Source organism: Bison bison, unplaced genomic scaffold, assembly GCF_000754665.1.
Source record: "Bison bison bison isolate TAMUID 2011002044 unplaced genomic scaffold, Bison_UMD1.0 scf7180017864498, whole genome shotgun sequence".
Taxonomy (NCBI): Eukaryota; Metazoa; Chordata; class Mammalia; order Artiodactyla; family Bovidae; genus Bison; species Bison bison.
In genome coordinates, this window is record NW_011495057.1 from 3,270,926 (window position 1) to 3,285,558 (window position 14,633).

The following is a 14,633-nucleotide window of genomic DNA, read 5'->3' on the forward strand; positions in this document are numbered from 1 at the left end:
GGGGCAGTCCTTCTGCCGAACTTGCTGGAAGGTCCACTCGGGACAGCTCAGTGTCTCTCTCCCTGTGGCCCTTTGTCCTCGAGGAGGTCAGCCAGAGTACCCCCTCACCCCCAGCGATCTCAGGGTTCCCAGAGCGTGAGAAGGGAAGCCACAAAGCCTGTCATAAATCCACAAAGCTACAAAACCTGGGCTCTGAAATCCCAGGACAGCGCTTTCCCCTTATTCTACTGGTCAAAGTCAGTCATGAGGCCAGTAAGTGGTTTCAGTAATTAAAGTGTGAGAGACAAACCCAAGTTAAGGCAGAGAGCGGGCAAGGGATGGGGGAGCTGCCGGTACAGAGTGGGTGGGGGAGACCTTGCTGAGGTGGTGACTCCCGCACAGAGACCTGAAGGATGAGAGGGAACGCAGAAAGGGTGCTGCCCGCGAGGACCGACTGGCCAGAGTGGACGTCCTGAGACAGACAGGAGCTCGCTGTCTGCTGAGAAGGGCTGGTCCCTGCAGGCTTGAAATGAGCCCGGTGAGGTCCTCCAGAGCCTCTGATCTGGCTCTGATCAGGGCTGAATGGATGTCCATCTCTTTTCTTCTAAACAATGGAAGTGGAAATATGTTTAATTCAAGATAGTCATTCAGTGGGAATCTATTAAGTTGAAATTTTACTCAATAGGGCTTATGTGTGTGTGCGTGGTCAGTCGCTCATTTGTGTCTGACTCTTTGCAAACCCGTGGACTGCAGCATGCCAGGCTCCTCTGACCATGGGGATTCTCCCGGCAAGAATACTGGAGTGGGTTGCCATGCCCTCCTCCAGGGGATCTTCCCAACCCAGGCATCGAACCCAGGTCTCCTGCATTACAGGTGAATTCTTTACCATCTAAACCACCAGGGAAGCCCAACTAAGGCTCAGTTTAGGGGAAAAAATTGTTCCCATGGGCATGGATGCTAAAAGATTATAGATACTTTGTAAACTAATGTCTGCCCTAGAGGTTTCTGAATGGCACTGGTCTTTCCTGGTGAGATGCCTTACTCCCTTTAAGATGAGTCTTTCTCAGGGTTAGGAATGTGTGTAAACCATTTGTTGTTCAGTCACTAAGTTGTGTCTAACTCTTTGCCACCCCATGAACTGCAGCAAACCAGGCTTCCCTGTGCTTCACTGTCTCCAAGAGTTTGCTTAAATTCATGTCTGTTGAGTTGGTGATGCTATCTAACAGTCTCATCTTCTGCTGCCCCCTTCTTCTTTTGCCTTCAATCTTTCCCAGCATCAGTCTTTTCCAATGAATTGGCTTTCCACATCAGATAGCCAAAGTATTGGAGTTTCAGCTTCAGCATCAGTCCTTCCAATGAATACTCAGGGTTGACTAGTTTGATCTCCTTGAAGTCCAGGGGACTCTCAAGAGTCTTCTCCAACACCACAGTTCAAAAGCATCAATCCTTTGGCCCTCATCCTTCTTTATGGTTCAACTCTCCTATCTGTCCATGGCTAGTGGAAAAACCATAGTTTTGACTATATGTATGTTTGTTGGCAAAGTGATGTCTCTGCTTTTTAGTACACTGTATAGACTTGTCATAATTTTCCTTCTAAGGAGGAAGCGTCTTTTAATTTCGTGGCTGCAGTCACCATCCGCAGTGAATTCAGAGCCCCAAAAATAAAATCTGCCATTGTGCCCACTTTTTCCCCATCTATTTGCCTTGAAGTGATGGGACTGGATATAAACTATAGAGAGTTCTCTATAGAGAACTCAGAATCTGGGTTTGCACGGCAGACACTGGGGTGAAGGGAGAGACACACAAAGGGATGAAGGATGGAGAGCCCCTCTGAATGTCTCTTCCTCTTTGCTCCTCTTCGCAGGCTGTGACTGTAACTTGGAAGGAGTTCTCCCTGAAATCTGTGATGCCCAAGGGAGGTGCCTGTGCCGCCCCGGCGTGGGGGGCGCTCGGTGTGACACCTGCCGCCTGGGTTTCTACTCCTTCCCTATTTGCCAAGGTAAGTGAGCAATGTGAACACGGTGACCGTCAGTCCCCGAGATAAGTTTCCTCCTAAGGAAATTCAGAGGCTCCTTTTGGCAGAACCGTGTGGCCTCCCGTTTAAGCGAACGAGCTGCTGGCTCATGTGTGTATGTTACGCGTGACCGTCCTACCCCGGCCATGTCGCCGCCCTTATTTTGTCTCTCACCCTTACCCTTCTTCCTCCCCAGCGGTCAGCCTGTGGGCTCTGGAGAGGAGGTGGTACCTGAACAGCGTTTAGGAACCTGCCAGGCAGACATGGGGGAGGAGGCTGGGGATTCCAGGATGGAGGACAGCACACGCAAAACCGCAGCCTCCTCCTTCTCCACTGGGTTTGTCTCTTAGTCTCCCATCCTAGTAAGAGTCACTGAAGGGGCTGGAGGGAGGGAGAGGGAGGAGTCTGGCCCAGGCCCCGAAGAACAACAGGTGTGCGGGCAGTGATAAGTGTGTGCTAGGTTGCTTCAGTCGTGTCGGACTCTTTGCGACCCGATAGACTGTAGCCCTCCAGGCTCCTCTGTCCATGGGATTCTCCAGGCAAGAATACTGGAGTGGGTTGCCATTCCCTTCTCCAGGGGTATCTTCCTGATCCAGGGATCGAACCTGGGTCCTCCCCCATTGCAGGCTTCCCTGGTGGCTCAGACAGTAAAGAATCTGCCTGCAGTGCAGGAGACTCAGGTTCGATCCCTGGGTCGGGAAGATCCCCTGGAGAACGGAATGATGGCTACCCACTTTTCTGAACTAAGGGCTTGAACCAAACCCATAAGGTAAATCCCAAATTAATTCAAGGTATCTTAACTCCAACATTTCATTATGTATCACAAAGTGATAATAGAAATAACAGACATGGTAAATGTAATACGCTTGAATCGTCCCCAAACCATCCTCCCCTGCTCTGGCCTGTGGGAAGACTGTTCCATGAAACTGGTCCCTGATGCCAGGAAGGTTGGGAACCGCTGCTGTACCTCATTTTAAGAGCCTGTAGCCCCAGTCCTGGCTGATCTCCCTGTATGCACAGATGTCTGTATGCACAGATGTCTGTATGCCACATCCCCAGCTCTCGCTTTTCCTCCTGGTCCTGGGCCTCTGTCCTCTGTCCCCCTTCTCAGCCTTGGCCTCTTGGGCCACAGAAACCCTCCGCAGTCCCCGCCCAGAGATTTGGATCACCCGGCAGTTGGGAGGGTAAGGAAAGGAATGGGGTATCTTCACTTTGTGTACCTTGACTTCCGCCAGAGAAGTTCAGTACTAGGAGTTGGAACACCCAGTGTGTTTCCCGTTGAAACGTCAGGACAGCTGATGCTTGTGTTGGGCGTTGGAGTTGTACGAATCATCCCAGAGGCAGATTCAGTACTGAGCCGACTCTGGTCTGGGGTGGTAACCTCATCCTTGCAGGTATATTTTCTCCATGGAAGGACATCCCAAATAATGAAGTTTTAGAGCATGAGGTAGGGATGCTTACATGTCTAATTTAAGCTGTAGACCCCGAATGTCTCATTGACAAAGTGAAGAAGAACTAGCAGGTGGGAGACGAGGTGGAGACCTTCCATTTCAAGGTCCACTAGGGGCCAATCTGGGCTTCCCTGGTGGATCAGATGGTAAAGAATCTGCCTGCAATGCAGGAGACCTGGGTTCAATCCCTGGGTTGGGAAGATCCCCTGGAGAAAGGGTATGACTACCCTCTCCAGTATTCTTGCCTGGAGAATCCCATGGACAGAGGAGCCTGGCAAGTTATAGTCCATGGGGTCACAAAGAGTCAGACTTGACTGAGCGACTACACTTTGACTTTTCAGGGACCAATCCCAGAGGAGCTTATGTTAGGAGCAGGCGAGGTTATGAGTAGTGAAGATGAAGTCTGACAAAAGACAGGAGGAGAAAGATCAGGGCAGCCTCGTTCCTGGCAGTGTGGAGAGGTGTGCCGCCGAGTTTGTTCTTCCAGATTTGAGCCATTAGGCTCTGGAAGCTTTTGGGATGCTCCCACATTCTGTTGCCAATGGTCTCCCTTCTCTGGTACTCACTTTTTCTAACAGCTTTTGTGATCTTTTAATTTTTTTTTCCTTTGGGCAGTGTTGAAGCCAGTGGCTGAAGGCCAGACATGCTGAAATCTGAACTTGGTCTAGCGTCAAGGTCTGACCCAGTATTTCAATTTGCAATCTTTCTTAGATGAAGTTGGTTGCTTGACCCATGGAATTTTAGAAGCGAACCAGTGTAGCCACAAACCCTACATCAGAGGGTCCAATATAGTCTAGCCAAAGAATGCTTGTGTGGCTTTGTTCTAACATTGCTTTAAAATTTTTTTTAAATTTTCTTAAAAAGAATCCTAAAACTCTTCCTAATTGTTCTTGCCAACTGCAGTCCAGCATTTATGTTTTGTATTAACTTAATTTGCTCCAGACTTTAAGCGCAAGGCTGTCTCCTTCTCATTTTATTTTGGATTCACTGAAGTGCTTGCAGTTTTCTTGATTGGAGCTGAAAGTCAAATCATAGCTGTGAGGCCATGACGAGAGTCGTCTCTGTGTGTTCCAGTTTTATGTTTGTGTTGATGTCTGGCTCAGCACTTTGCACTTGGTCCTTTGGCGGGGGAGTGAAGGAGGTGTTGTTCTCTTTTCATCCTCTCCGTCCATCCTTCCTTCCTTCTTCTCCTTCTTGATTTTTCTTTTCCTCTTCCTTCCTTCTCCTGCTTTTTCCTTTGTGCAGTTTGCTAAGTAGCTGCTATTGCTGCTGCTAAATCGCTTCAGTCGTGTCAGATTCTGTGCGACCCCATAGATGGCAGCCCACCAGGCTCCCCCATCCCTGCGATTCTCCAGGCAAGAATGCTGGAGTAGGTTGCCATTTCCTTCTCCAATGCACGAAAGTGAAAAGTGAAAGTGAAGTCGCTCAGTCGTGCTGGACTCTTAGCGACCTCATGGACTGCGGCCTACCAGGCTCCCCTGCCCATGGGATTTTCCAGACAAAAGAGTACTGGAGTGGGGTGCCATTGCCTTCTCTGAAGCAGCCGCTAGTCAGCACTTAGAGCAGAGACCAGGAGGGTGGGAGTGTAGAAAATTAGGGCCTCCCATGGCTGGCACTGAAGCCTGTCACAGTGGAGCTGCCCCCAAACCTCAGTGTCCTGGGACCTGAACTGTCCCCATTGGAGTTTGCCATAGTCTTTGGGTTATAGGTAGTTCCTTAGAAAAGTTCTATATATATGTTGCCAGTGCATGTCTAACCTCTTCCTACATGTCAGCGTATTCTCACAAATCAGACAAACTGGCCCTGGAAAGAGGCCAGATGCAACAACAGATGGCAGGTGGCAGTGCAGGGGGAGGTTTCTGACCTGGGATGCCCCCGGGAGAGCCCTCTCCCAGCCTTTCCAAGGGGAAAAACCAAATCCAGAAGGATGGGCCAAGTTCTGTGCAATTTTGCTTTGAACTGGCCCTTCGCTTTGCAGTTCAGTGTTTGTCTAGAACATTGAGGCGGTTGGAAGAAGCCTTGGGATTTTCTGTAGGTCTGATCAGTTAGCCAGAGAGGTGGAGGGTGTTCACTACGATGGAACTGAAATGCTGACTTTGTGGCTCTGATGGAGAAGGAGCCAGCCTGCTCTTCCAACAGAAGGAAGAGCTCCCAAAATCCTGAACATCGAGAGCACCCCTGAAATAGTAAGGAGCTCTCTTTTCCTCGAAATTTACGTGTCATCACTCTGTGAGTTTATTCACTGACAGGGAAGAGGGTGGTGTTCCCAGAACAGTGCCTCACACAGCAGTGCTGCAAGATTCAACGAGAAAACATATCAGTTGAACTACAGGGGTGGATCTGGAAAAGGATTTCAATAGTTGCTTATTCCTTCATTTAATAAATATCTATTTGGCATGTCATAGAGACCAGGACCCTGTATGCAGGTCAAGAAACAATGGTTAGAACTGGGCATGTAACAGTGGACTGGTCCAAAATTGGGAAAGGAGTATGTCGAGGCTGTATATTGTCACCCTGCTTATTTAACTTATGTGAAGAGTACATCAGGTGAAATGCACATCAGGCTGAGTGAATTCCAAGCTGGTATCAAGATTGTTGGGTGAAATATCAACAACCTCAGATATGCAGATGATACCAGTCTAATGGGAGAAAGCAAAGAAGAACTAAAGAGCCTCTTGATGAGGGTGAAAGAGGAGAGTGAGCAACAGAGGATGAAATGGTTGGATAGCATCATCAACTCGATGGATGTGAGTTTGAGCAAACTCCAGGAGACAGTGAGGGACAGGGAAGCCTGGCGTGCTGCAGTCCATGGGGTTGCAAAGAGTCAGACATGACTGAGCGAGTGAACAACAACCACAAAAAAAGACCAGGACTGTGCTCGAGGCTGGAAGATTTGAGGGGAGCACAGCAGACAGGCTCCCTGATTCCTTGTATTATTTAATATCATCATTTTTAAATACTCTTTGAGAATCAAAGTATCTCAAAGCAGAAGCACAGTGAAGAGCAGATGAGAAGAAAAGATTTCAGAAACTCAGAAGGACTGGGATCAAAGCAAAGAGTAGATTTAAAATATTTGCAGAGCCTTGTGGTATTTCCAAGAGTGAGAAACAGGCTGCCAGTGTTGGGTTTGAGTTTGGGATCTGGCAGCTTTCATCGATAAGCTGGATAGAAACCCAAAGTGTGATGCCAGATTGAATCATTCACGATTTAAAATAATGTACCTGTGTTTAAGGCCGTGTCTTTGTTTTCACCTCTGGAGTGTATCTGCATCTTCCGAGGCTCCTTAGACAACCCCTCTGGTCCTGGGAGGAGTCAGTGTTAATTTCACCCATGTGATGCTGGCTGGAGCTGCCTCCTCTGTTGCTCCGGGCTCCTGTTGCTGCTCCGACTGCCAGCATGAGTGTTTGCTCTCTGCATTCCCTTCCTTAAAGGAAGAAGAGCAGAGAGGACCTGTGTCAGGGATCTCCAGAGGGACAGAACCCATAGGATGTGTGTCTGTACAGTAAATCCCCCACCTGTGAACGAGTTCCAGCCCCAGAGCACGTTCATTCGTCCAACAAAGTAAGCCTAGGTACCCCACTGACACAATCGGTTATACAGTATTGTACTCTGTATGCTTAGTCGCTCAGTAGTGTCCAACTCTTTGTGCCCCCATGGACTGTACCCCGCCAGGCTCCTCTGTCCATGGGATTCTCCAGGCAAGAATACTGGAGTGGGTTGCCATGCCCTCCTCAGGGGATCTTCCCAACCCAGGGATGGAACCTAGGTCTCCCACATTGCAGGTGGATTCTTAACCATCTGAGCCACCAAGGAAGCCCCTGTACAGTACTGAAATGGGTTTATAATACTTTTCACACCAAGAATACATAAAAAACAACCATGAAAAATAAAGAAAGCACTTTTAACCTTATAGTACTGTACCTTGAAAAGTACAGTAGTACAGTACAAGGGCTGGCATACAGGGGCTGGCATCGCCTGAACAGGCAAGAAGAGTTACTGACTGGAGAAGGGAGAGGAGGTGGGAGATGGTAGAGCTGAAGGATCGTCAGCAATAGGGGACGGAGGGCAGGCTGCGGTTTCACTTCTGCCTGTCATTGGAGGAACACAGGTTTGCATCTTTGAAAGCTTGCAACTTGAGGGTTTGTATGTAAGGGGCCTACTATATCTATAGCTATAGATAGATGTAGATACAGATAGATTTAAGGAATCAGTGCATGTGTTTGTGGGGCTAGTGCATCTAAAATCTTCAGGGCGGACGAGTAGGCTGGAGACCCAGGGAGGGAGGGGGGAATTGATGCTGCAGCTGGCGTCCACGGGCCGTCTGGAGGCGGAATTCCTTCTTCCTCCTGAACCTCACGCTCTTCTCATATGGCCTTCAACTGATGGGACGAGGCCCACCCAGACTGTGCAGAGTAACCTGCTTTACTTGAGGTCAGCGGACTTAAATGTTCGTCACATCTAACAAAGCACCTTTTCAGCTGTACTTGGTGTTGAGCCAACATCTGAGCCCTACAGCCTAGGCAACGTGCAAGCATAAACCATCCCAGAGCCCAAGAACATTTCCTCAGTCGTCTGCCCTTGGGCAGGGACCTGATCTCTGCAGACAGGCATGGAGGGATTGTGGGGCCTCGGAGGATGCTGGCCCGGATAGCCGAAGGGCTGAGTCCTTGTCCAGCTGTCTGATGTGAGCTGGCTGAGCGGCACTAGGCCTGTTTCTTCTTTCTTACGTTTAGTTTCTTAGGACCATGTCACTAATTCTCTAGTCCCTCTCCTGGAGTTCTACCCCACTGGATTCTTGTCAAGTAGATGCTAATATTATTCCCACTTAAAAAAGGGGAAACTGGTTTTTAGAGCAACAGAGCGATCTGTTTCAGGTTCTAAGTCTGATTAGAGGTGATGCTGGAACTGCCTTTGGGTCTTTGGGGCCCCACCTCCGTACTCTTACGCAGGTCCGGGTGCCCCTGCTGTGGGTCTGACTGAGGTCTTTTTGTCCAGCCTGCCAGTGTTCAGCCCTTGGGTCCTACCAGACGCCCTGCAGCCCAGTCACTGGACAGTGCGAGTGCCGGCCGGGGATCACGGGACAGCGGTGCGACAGGTGTCTCTCGGGCGCCTCTGATTTCCCCCACTGCCAAGGTAGGGAAGACCGCAGATGGCTGGAGGGTGGGCTCCTCTCCACTTTGTGCGTATGGCCAGCCTCCCAGAGAAGCCTGCAAAGCCTGCCAGACCCACCGCTGGCCACTGCTTCACTTTTAACCCTAATCTGTCTGATTCTTCCCCTTGTAAGGTGAGATTGACTAAGGCAAGAAATTAATTAATTGTAGACATAATTTTAGTACGGGTGGAGAGCAAAGGGGCTGTGATAATGAAGGAAGTAAGTCTTGGTTAACTAAAAAATGTACTTACAAATTCTATAACAGCTAATTGTTAGTGTGTTAGTCACTCAGTTGTGTCCATGACTGTAGCCCACCAGGCTCCTCTGTCCATGGAATTCTCCAGGCAAGAACACTGGAGTGGGTTGCCATGCCCTTCTCCAGGGGATCTTGCCTCAAACTCCAGTCTCCTACATTACAGGCAGATTCTTTACCTTCTGAGCCACCGGGGAAGCCCAGCATCAAATTGGACAATTTAAAAAAAAAAAAAAAATCTCTTTGTATAATACTGCCCTCTTCTGGATAATTCTAAGGATATTCAAAATTCTAGACTTGTTTCCCCAGTCTCCTTTTCGTCATTTGGAAATGAACTTTTAGGAGGAGGCAGGGAAGAGAGTCGTTCGGTGACCAAAAGGGTGATTTGGAGAGTAAGGACCATGAAGGCTATTAGAGGTGTCTTTTTCTGAATTACTGAGTTGGTCCAGAAGTTCTTTTGAGTTTTACCATAAGATGTTATAGAAAAATGCAAATAAACTTTTTGGTCAACTGAATACATGCAAAGACCTTGCCACCCATCTATCAAAAAATATAAATATAGATGCACTAGTTTTAAAAACAAGGAAAACTTAAAGAAAAAAAACTTTGAAACATCAAAACAAAGGGACAAATGAACATTAAAACCCCAGACATTTCTATACCATATAACTATTTATATATCATATCCAGGCTTCAGCAACATCTGTGACCCAGCCGGAACTGTGGACTCCAGTTTGGTAAGTAGAAGATTGTTTAAGCGTTGCAGTTCTAACTATTATTCTGATATTTATTTGAGACTGACACATTTGTGAGCTTCCTGAAATTCAAAGTAAATTAAAATAAGACCTGAGGCTGAATTGCTTGATGAGGCTATCGCTCTTTTTCAAAGTACATATATGATATTGTAATTTCTTTTGGTCAAAACCAAAAGAATACAGTTTATTTAAACTTTTGTAGAATTGTAGAGTCCTAGTGTTCCTCTGGAGGCATTACCTCCCTAGAGACCTGCATATAAGCCTGACATAGATAATTAAAATTTAAAAAATCAAAGGCCAGTAAACGTTTAATTAAGCTGTCTGTGTACAGAGTAATTGTAGTCTTCTTGATGTTACTCCAAGCACAGTGCTGTGGCATTCTGATTCATTTTCTAAGCAATTTAGAAATTATCTTCTTAGCCTCAGAGCCTGCAAAAGCTGGAACCCCAGGTTCTGGAGGGAAAGTAGGAGAAAGTTCTCTATCCTCACTGTGGGACTTGATGATGTTTAAGCAAGGAGGTGACTCTTGCATATTATAAACACACTTGCAGATAAATCTAATTTCTACTGAATCTCAGCAAGTTAAATGTTCAGATATTTTCCATTTAGATTTATATCCACGGTGTAACAGAATCCACAGATAATGACAATGTTGTAAATAAGAATCATTAAGATTTTCTCCTAATGATTTTTTCTTATTCTGAATTTTCCAATTTTGTTTTAAGCACATATATGGATTCTGTGTATAACAAATAAGCAAATAGTAAAACAAAAGCAATTAGCACATTGTTAAAATCAACCCAGGACTTTCACTCCCCCTGAATATACTTAATTTACTTTTCATGGCCAAAATATATTTCTGTGACCAGCTTTTCTCAGAATGCTTGTTTGGGAACCTCTTCATTCTAAGATGTCAGATGATTAATTTTCTTTTAAAGGGCCATTGCCAATGCAAGCTTCATGTTGAAAGTCCTTCGTGTAGCATCTGCAAACCATTATATTGGAATCTGGCCAAAGAAAACCCTGATGGATGCTCAGGTAAGGTTTCCTGTGTTCAGTGTTTTTAATATATTGTAACTTCCTCTTAATTTTCTCTACCTCAGTGACTCAACTCACAAAAGAGCTATTGATTTAATCTATTCAGTTTGTTTGAAATTCCATATAAATGTTTTGATGTCTCACCCCCCGACTTTTGGCAGAACTTCTGTCATTTTTGAAATCTCAGCAAGGGATTTATATCCTGTTTCCATATGTATCATGTTGTTTATGATGGCAGCTGCTTGATAAGTGGTTTTTCTGCCTTGTTTTTATAATCCACACTTTCCGGTTTCATTTTATTTTCATTTTATGTTTAGTTGGAAGCCAGGATAGAACTGAAAAACACCAAGGTAAAGATAGCTCAGTGGAGTGAATATTTTTCAATAGGGTACATTTTCATGTAAGCATATCAGTAATAACCTTGACCTTAGAATTGATTAAAAATCCCATGACAGTGCAGCTTTTGTCATTTATGAGTGGTCATAAATGAACCAGTACTTCTTGTAGGTAGATGGTATTGATCCAGTTGTTGGGTTCTGCTGAGCCCAGGAAGCAATCCAGTGTTAAGCCTGATGGATGCAAACTGGAATTCTGTTGGAGCATGCTGGAAAGTCATTGCACCTCTATTATTACTAATGTGTCCTGTAGAGGCAGAACTGGCCTTTCTGTAACCTTGGTCCAAGAATGCTCTCTTCTCTTCCCAGAATGCCGATGCCACGTGGCGGGAACCATGAGCGGAATTGGAGAGTGTGGGCAGGTAATGTGGGCCAATTTTTCTTGGGATGTTGGTAGAATATAGTAACAGTTAATTGTGGGATTTCTGCAGGAGGGGGTTAGTATCTCTGTAATTGTATAGCATGTGGCCATCTTCATGGGAGTTTTCAGATCCCGGCTACCCTGCTTCATAGGACAAAACAAGCCAGTTTGAAATCTTGAAGATTACCAAATTCTGTGAAAAAGTAGTGAAAGTCGCTCAGTTGTGTCCAACTCTTTGCTACCCCATGGACTGTAGCCCACCAGGCTCCTTTGTCCATGGGATTTCCCAGGCAAGAATAATGGAGTGGACTGCCATTCCCTTCTTTACGGGATCTTCTCAACCCAGGAATTGAACCTGGGTCTCCTGCATTGTGGGCAGATTCTTTACCATCTAAGCCACCAGGGAAGCCCAGCAAATTCTGTAATCTCACCAAATTTTGTCATCTGCTTATTGTTCTGCAGTTAGATGGTGACTGTCATTGTAAATCCCATGTTGGTGGCGATTCCTGTGACACATGCGAAGATGGATATTTTGCTTTGGAAAAGAGCAATTACTTTGGGTGTCAAGGTAAATTCTCCCAGGGGTTCCTGTGTAAGGCAAAAATGTTGATGGGCAAAGACTGTCAGAGTAACCTTGCTTCTGAGTTCACTGTCTTCTTGCTGACTTTCTGATAGAATGGGACTAAAAAGTCCTGTCTAGGGAAATTGGCCAAAATTCCTTTAAGACAAATAGTAAATTTCAGCCAGAGCCACTTCCCCTTGTCTTCTACCAGCACACTGTTGGGTCAATTATAAAAAATCACAATTGGGGTGTGGGGGAGCCCTGGGGGGGATGTAAATAACATCAAGACTTAGTCATTTTAGAGATAAATTTAAATGTAAATAACATCTTGAATTAGTCATTTTAAAGATAAATTTGAAATATTAAAAAAGTTCACACAAGATAATACCATGTTAAATAATACAATTGCAGGAGTGGTCGCCCCACAAGGCCACTCTACGATCTTTCAAGCAGCCTCTCCTTGGCACCTACTGTTTGCAACATACTGTGTTGTGAAATCGTGTTTAGCTCCTGGGCTGCTGTCGCCTACGTGGTACAGCAGAGTTGGAAGTGGCCTACAAGTGCGTCTCTGCTTTTCAGGTGGACTCTTGAGGCGGGGGGCATGCCATCTTACTCTGGGATTTTCCTACAAATTTCAAATACCTCCTGGATGCGTCTGGGGAAAGGAGGCAACCCGGGCTTCCTGGTTTCCACTCCTCATAGAGGGAGGGAAGGCCTCCAGCCTGGAGATGCTGTGATGGGTGACCCCAGCCGTTTCCTGACTCTCAGGGTGTCAGTGTGACATCGGTGGAGCCGTCACCCCTGTGTGCAGCGGGCGCTCCGGAGTCTGCCAGTGCCGAGAGCATGTCGTGGGGCAGGCCTGCCAGCGGTGAGTCCTCAGGGAGATGCCTTTGTGTTCCGATGTTGTGAAGCCTTTCTCAGAGTCCTGTCTGTGCTGACAGTCCTAGGGAGAGAGAAGCGATCCCACAGTGAGAGAACAGGAAATGAAGCTGTACTGTTATTTGCAGTCTAGACACGCGTCTGTGAGTCCAGTTAAAGCAGGAGGTAAAGAGACTTCCCTGGCAGTCCAGTGGTTACAACTTCGCCTTCCAAAGCAGGGGGTATGGGCTCGATCCCTGATCAGAGAGCTAAGATCCCACATGCCTCACAGCCAAAAAAAGCAAAGCATAAAACAGAAGCGATACTGTAGCAAATTCAGTAAAGACTTTAAGAAAGGTCTACATCAAAAAATAATCTCTTTTTTTAAAAAAAGCAGGAGGTATAAAGTTGCTCTAAAATGATACCACTTTGCAGATCACAGAGTGGCCTCACTGGAAAGTTCCCAGAGGGGCAGAAAGCCAGGTGGGTGAGTCTTGGGCTGGAGGCAGGAGGTGGGTTCTCATGGATGAACATCCATGTGAACTCCCAGCCTGGAGGAGCCTGGCACTTGCACCTTCTGCTTCTTTTTCGGGACCCATGACTGTGGGGCTTGGGTGCTGGGGGGTAAGACAGCTTTAGGAATGGGAGGAAGTCCCCCGTCTCATGCAGAAGCAAATCACAATGAACGGAAGGAGCAAGGGAGCCAAGTGAAACTGAGGTCCCAGAGGGACTATATCGGGTATGGTGCACGCAGCCTCTGTCCTGATTGTTTAGCAGTTTCTATATTTATCTGAAACCATGATCTATCCATAAGTGTCCCTCTGTGGAGGGAAGAAAAATCTAATTTTTAATATACTGACTTTGAATCATTTGCTGAAACTCTTGTGACATGCAACTTCTTCTAAATCTCATCTTCACTGTTTCTGCCTTGTCACCAGGTTAATAAAGAGATCTTTAATGAGGTCAAGTGAACCATCTTATTTATTGATAGAATGGAACATCTCTCCTTTTTTCTTGATGTTCCCAGCATTTGAGGTCTCAGGCTCAGAGCTGCTCAGCTGTGCTTTCTCCTGCTCTTTCTAAATAAATGGTGGTCATAGGGGTTCCTAATAAAATGAGTGTGAAGAAGGGCACGTCTGTAGTTTTGTCTTCCTGTAGACCAGCAAGGCTTACGATGGAACAGAGGAACTTTGTGAATTGGCTCAGAAACATTCTCCACCCATGTTTTGCTTCTTTCCTCCCTCCTGTTGATAAAGCGAGCTTTCCCCCTATTTAACTAGCATGAGTGTTTTCTCCTTCCCGCTATGTAGGTGATTGGCTAACTTGGAAGTTGAAGTAATGTGTCAGAATAAATTACCCAAATTATCCTGAGGCCAAAATACTGACATTACAGTCAATACATACATACATGGGTTGTGTTGTGTTAAGTCGCTTCAGTTGTGTCCGACTCTTTCCAACCCCGTGGACTCTAACCTACCAGTCTCCTCTGTCCATGGAATTCTCCAGGCAAGAATACTGGAGTGGGTTGCCATGCCCTGCTCCAGGGAATCTTCTTGATGGACGGATCGAACCCACCTCTCTTATGTCTCCTGCATTGGCAGGCGGGTCCTTTACCACCAGCACCACCTGGGAAGCTCCACGTATATACCTATGGGATTTAAATTGTCCTTCGATTTAGTAGTGAATAATACTGAAATAAAAGGTTAGCAAACCAGAAATGTAGATGCCACACCACCTTTCTTCCAGGTTGATAAATCTTGCATCTTTTTGCCCTCAGTTCCTCCAAATGTTTGTTTATAATCTGCGTTTTTAGTT

The 14,633-nt window shown here is 46.3% G+C and overlaps 1 protein-coding gene across 1 annotated transcript in view; it reads left to right on the forward strand.

The window, feature by feature from the left end:
• LOC104980339 (laminin subunit alpha-3-like) overlaps window positions 1-14,633 on the forward strand; it is a 148,476-nt gene that overhangs the window by 93,920 nt on the left and 39,923 nt on the right. Inside the window, exons 14-18 of the mRNA XM_010828989.1 lie at window positions 1,844-1,978; window positions 8,440-8,577; window positions 11,347-11,399; window positions 11,861-11,966; window positions 12,729-12,828. Of these exons, the coding sequence (XP_010827291.1) occupies window positions 1,844-1,978; window positions 8,440-8,577; window positions 11,347-11,399; window positions 11,861-11,966; window positions 12,729-12,828 (532 nt within the window). The remainder of the gene's footprint in view (window positions 1-1,843; window positions 1,979-8,439; window positions 8,578-11,346; window positions 11,400-11,860; window positions 11,967-12,728; window positions 12,829-14,633) is intronic.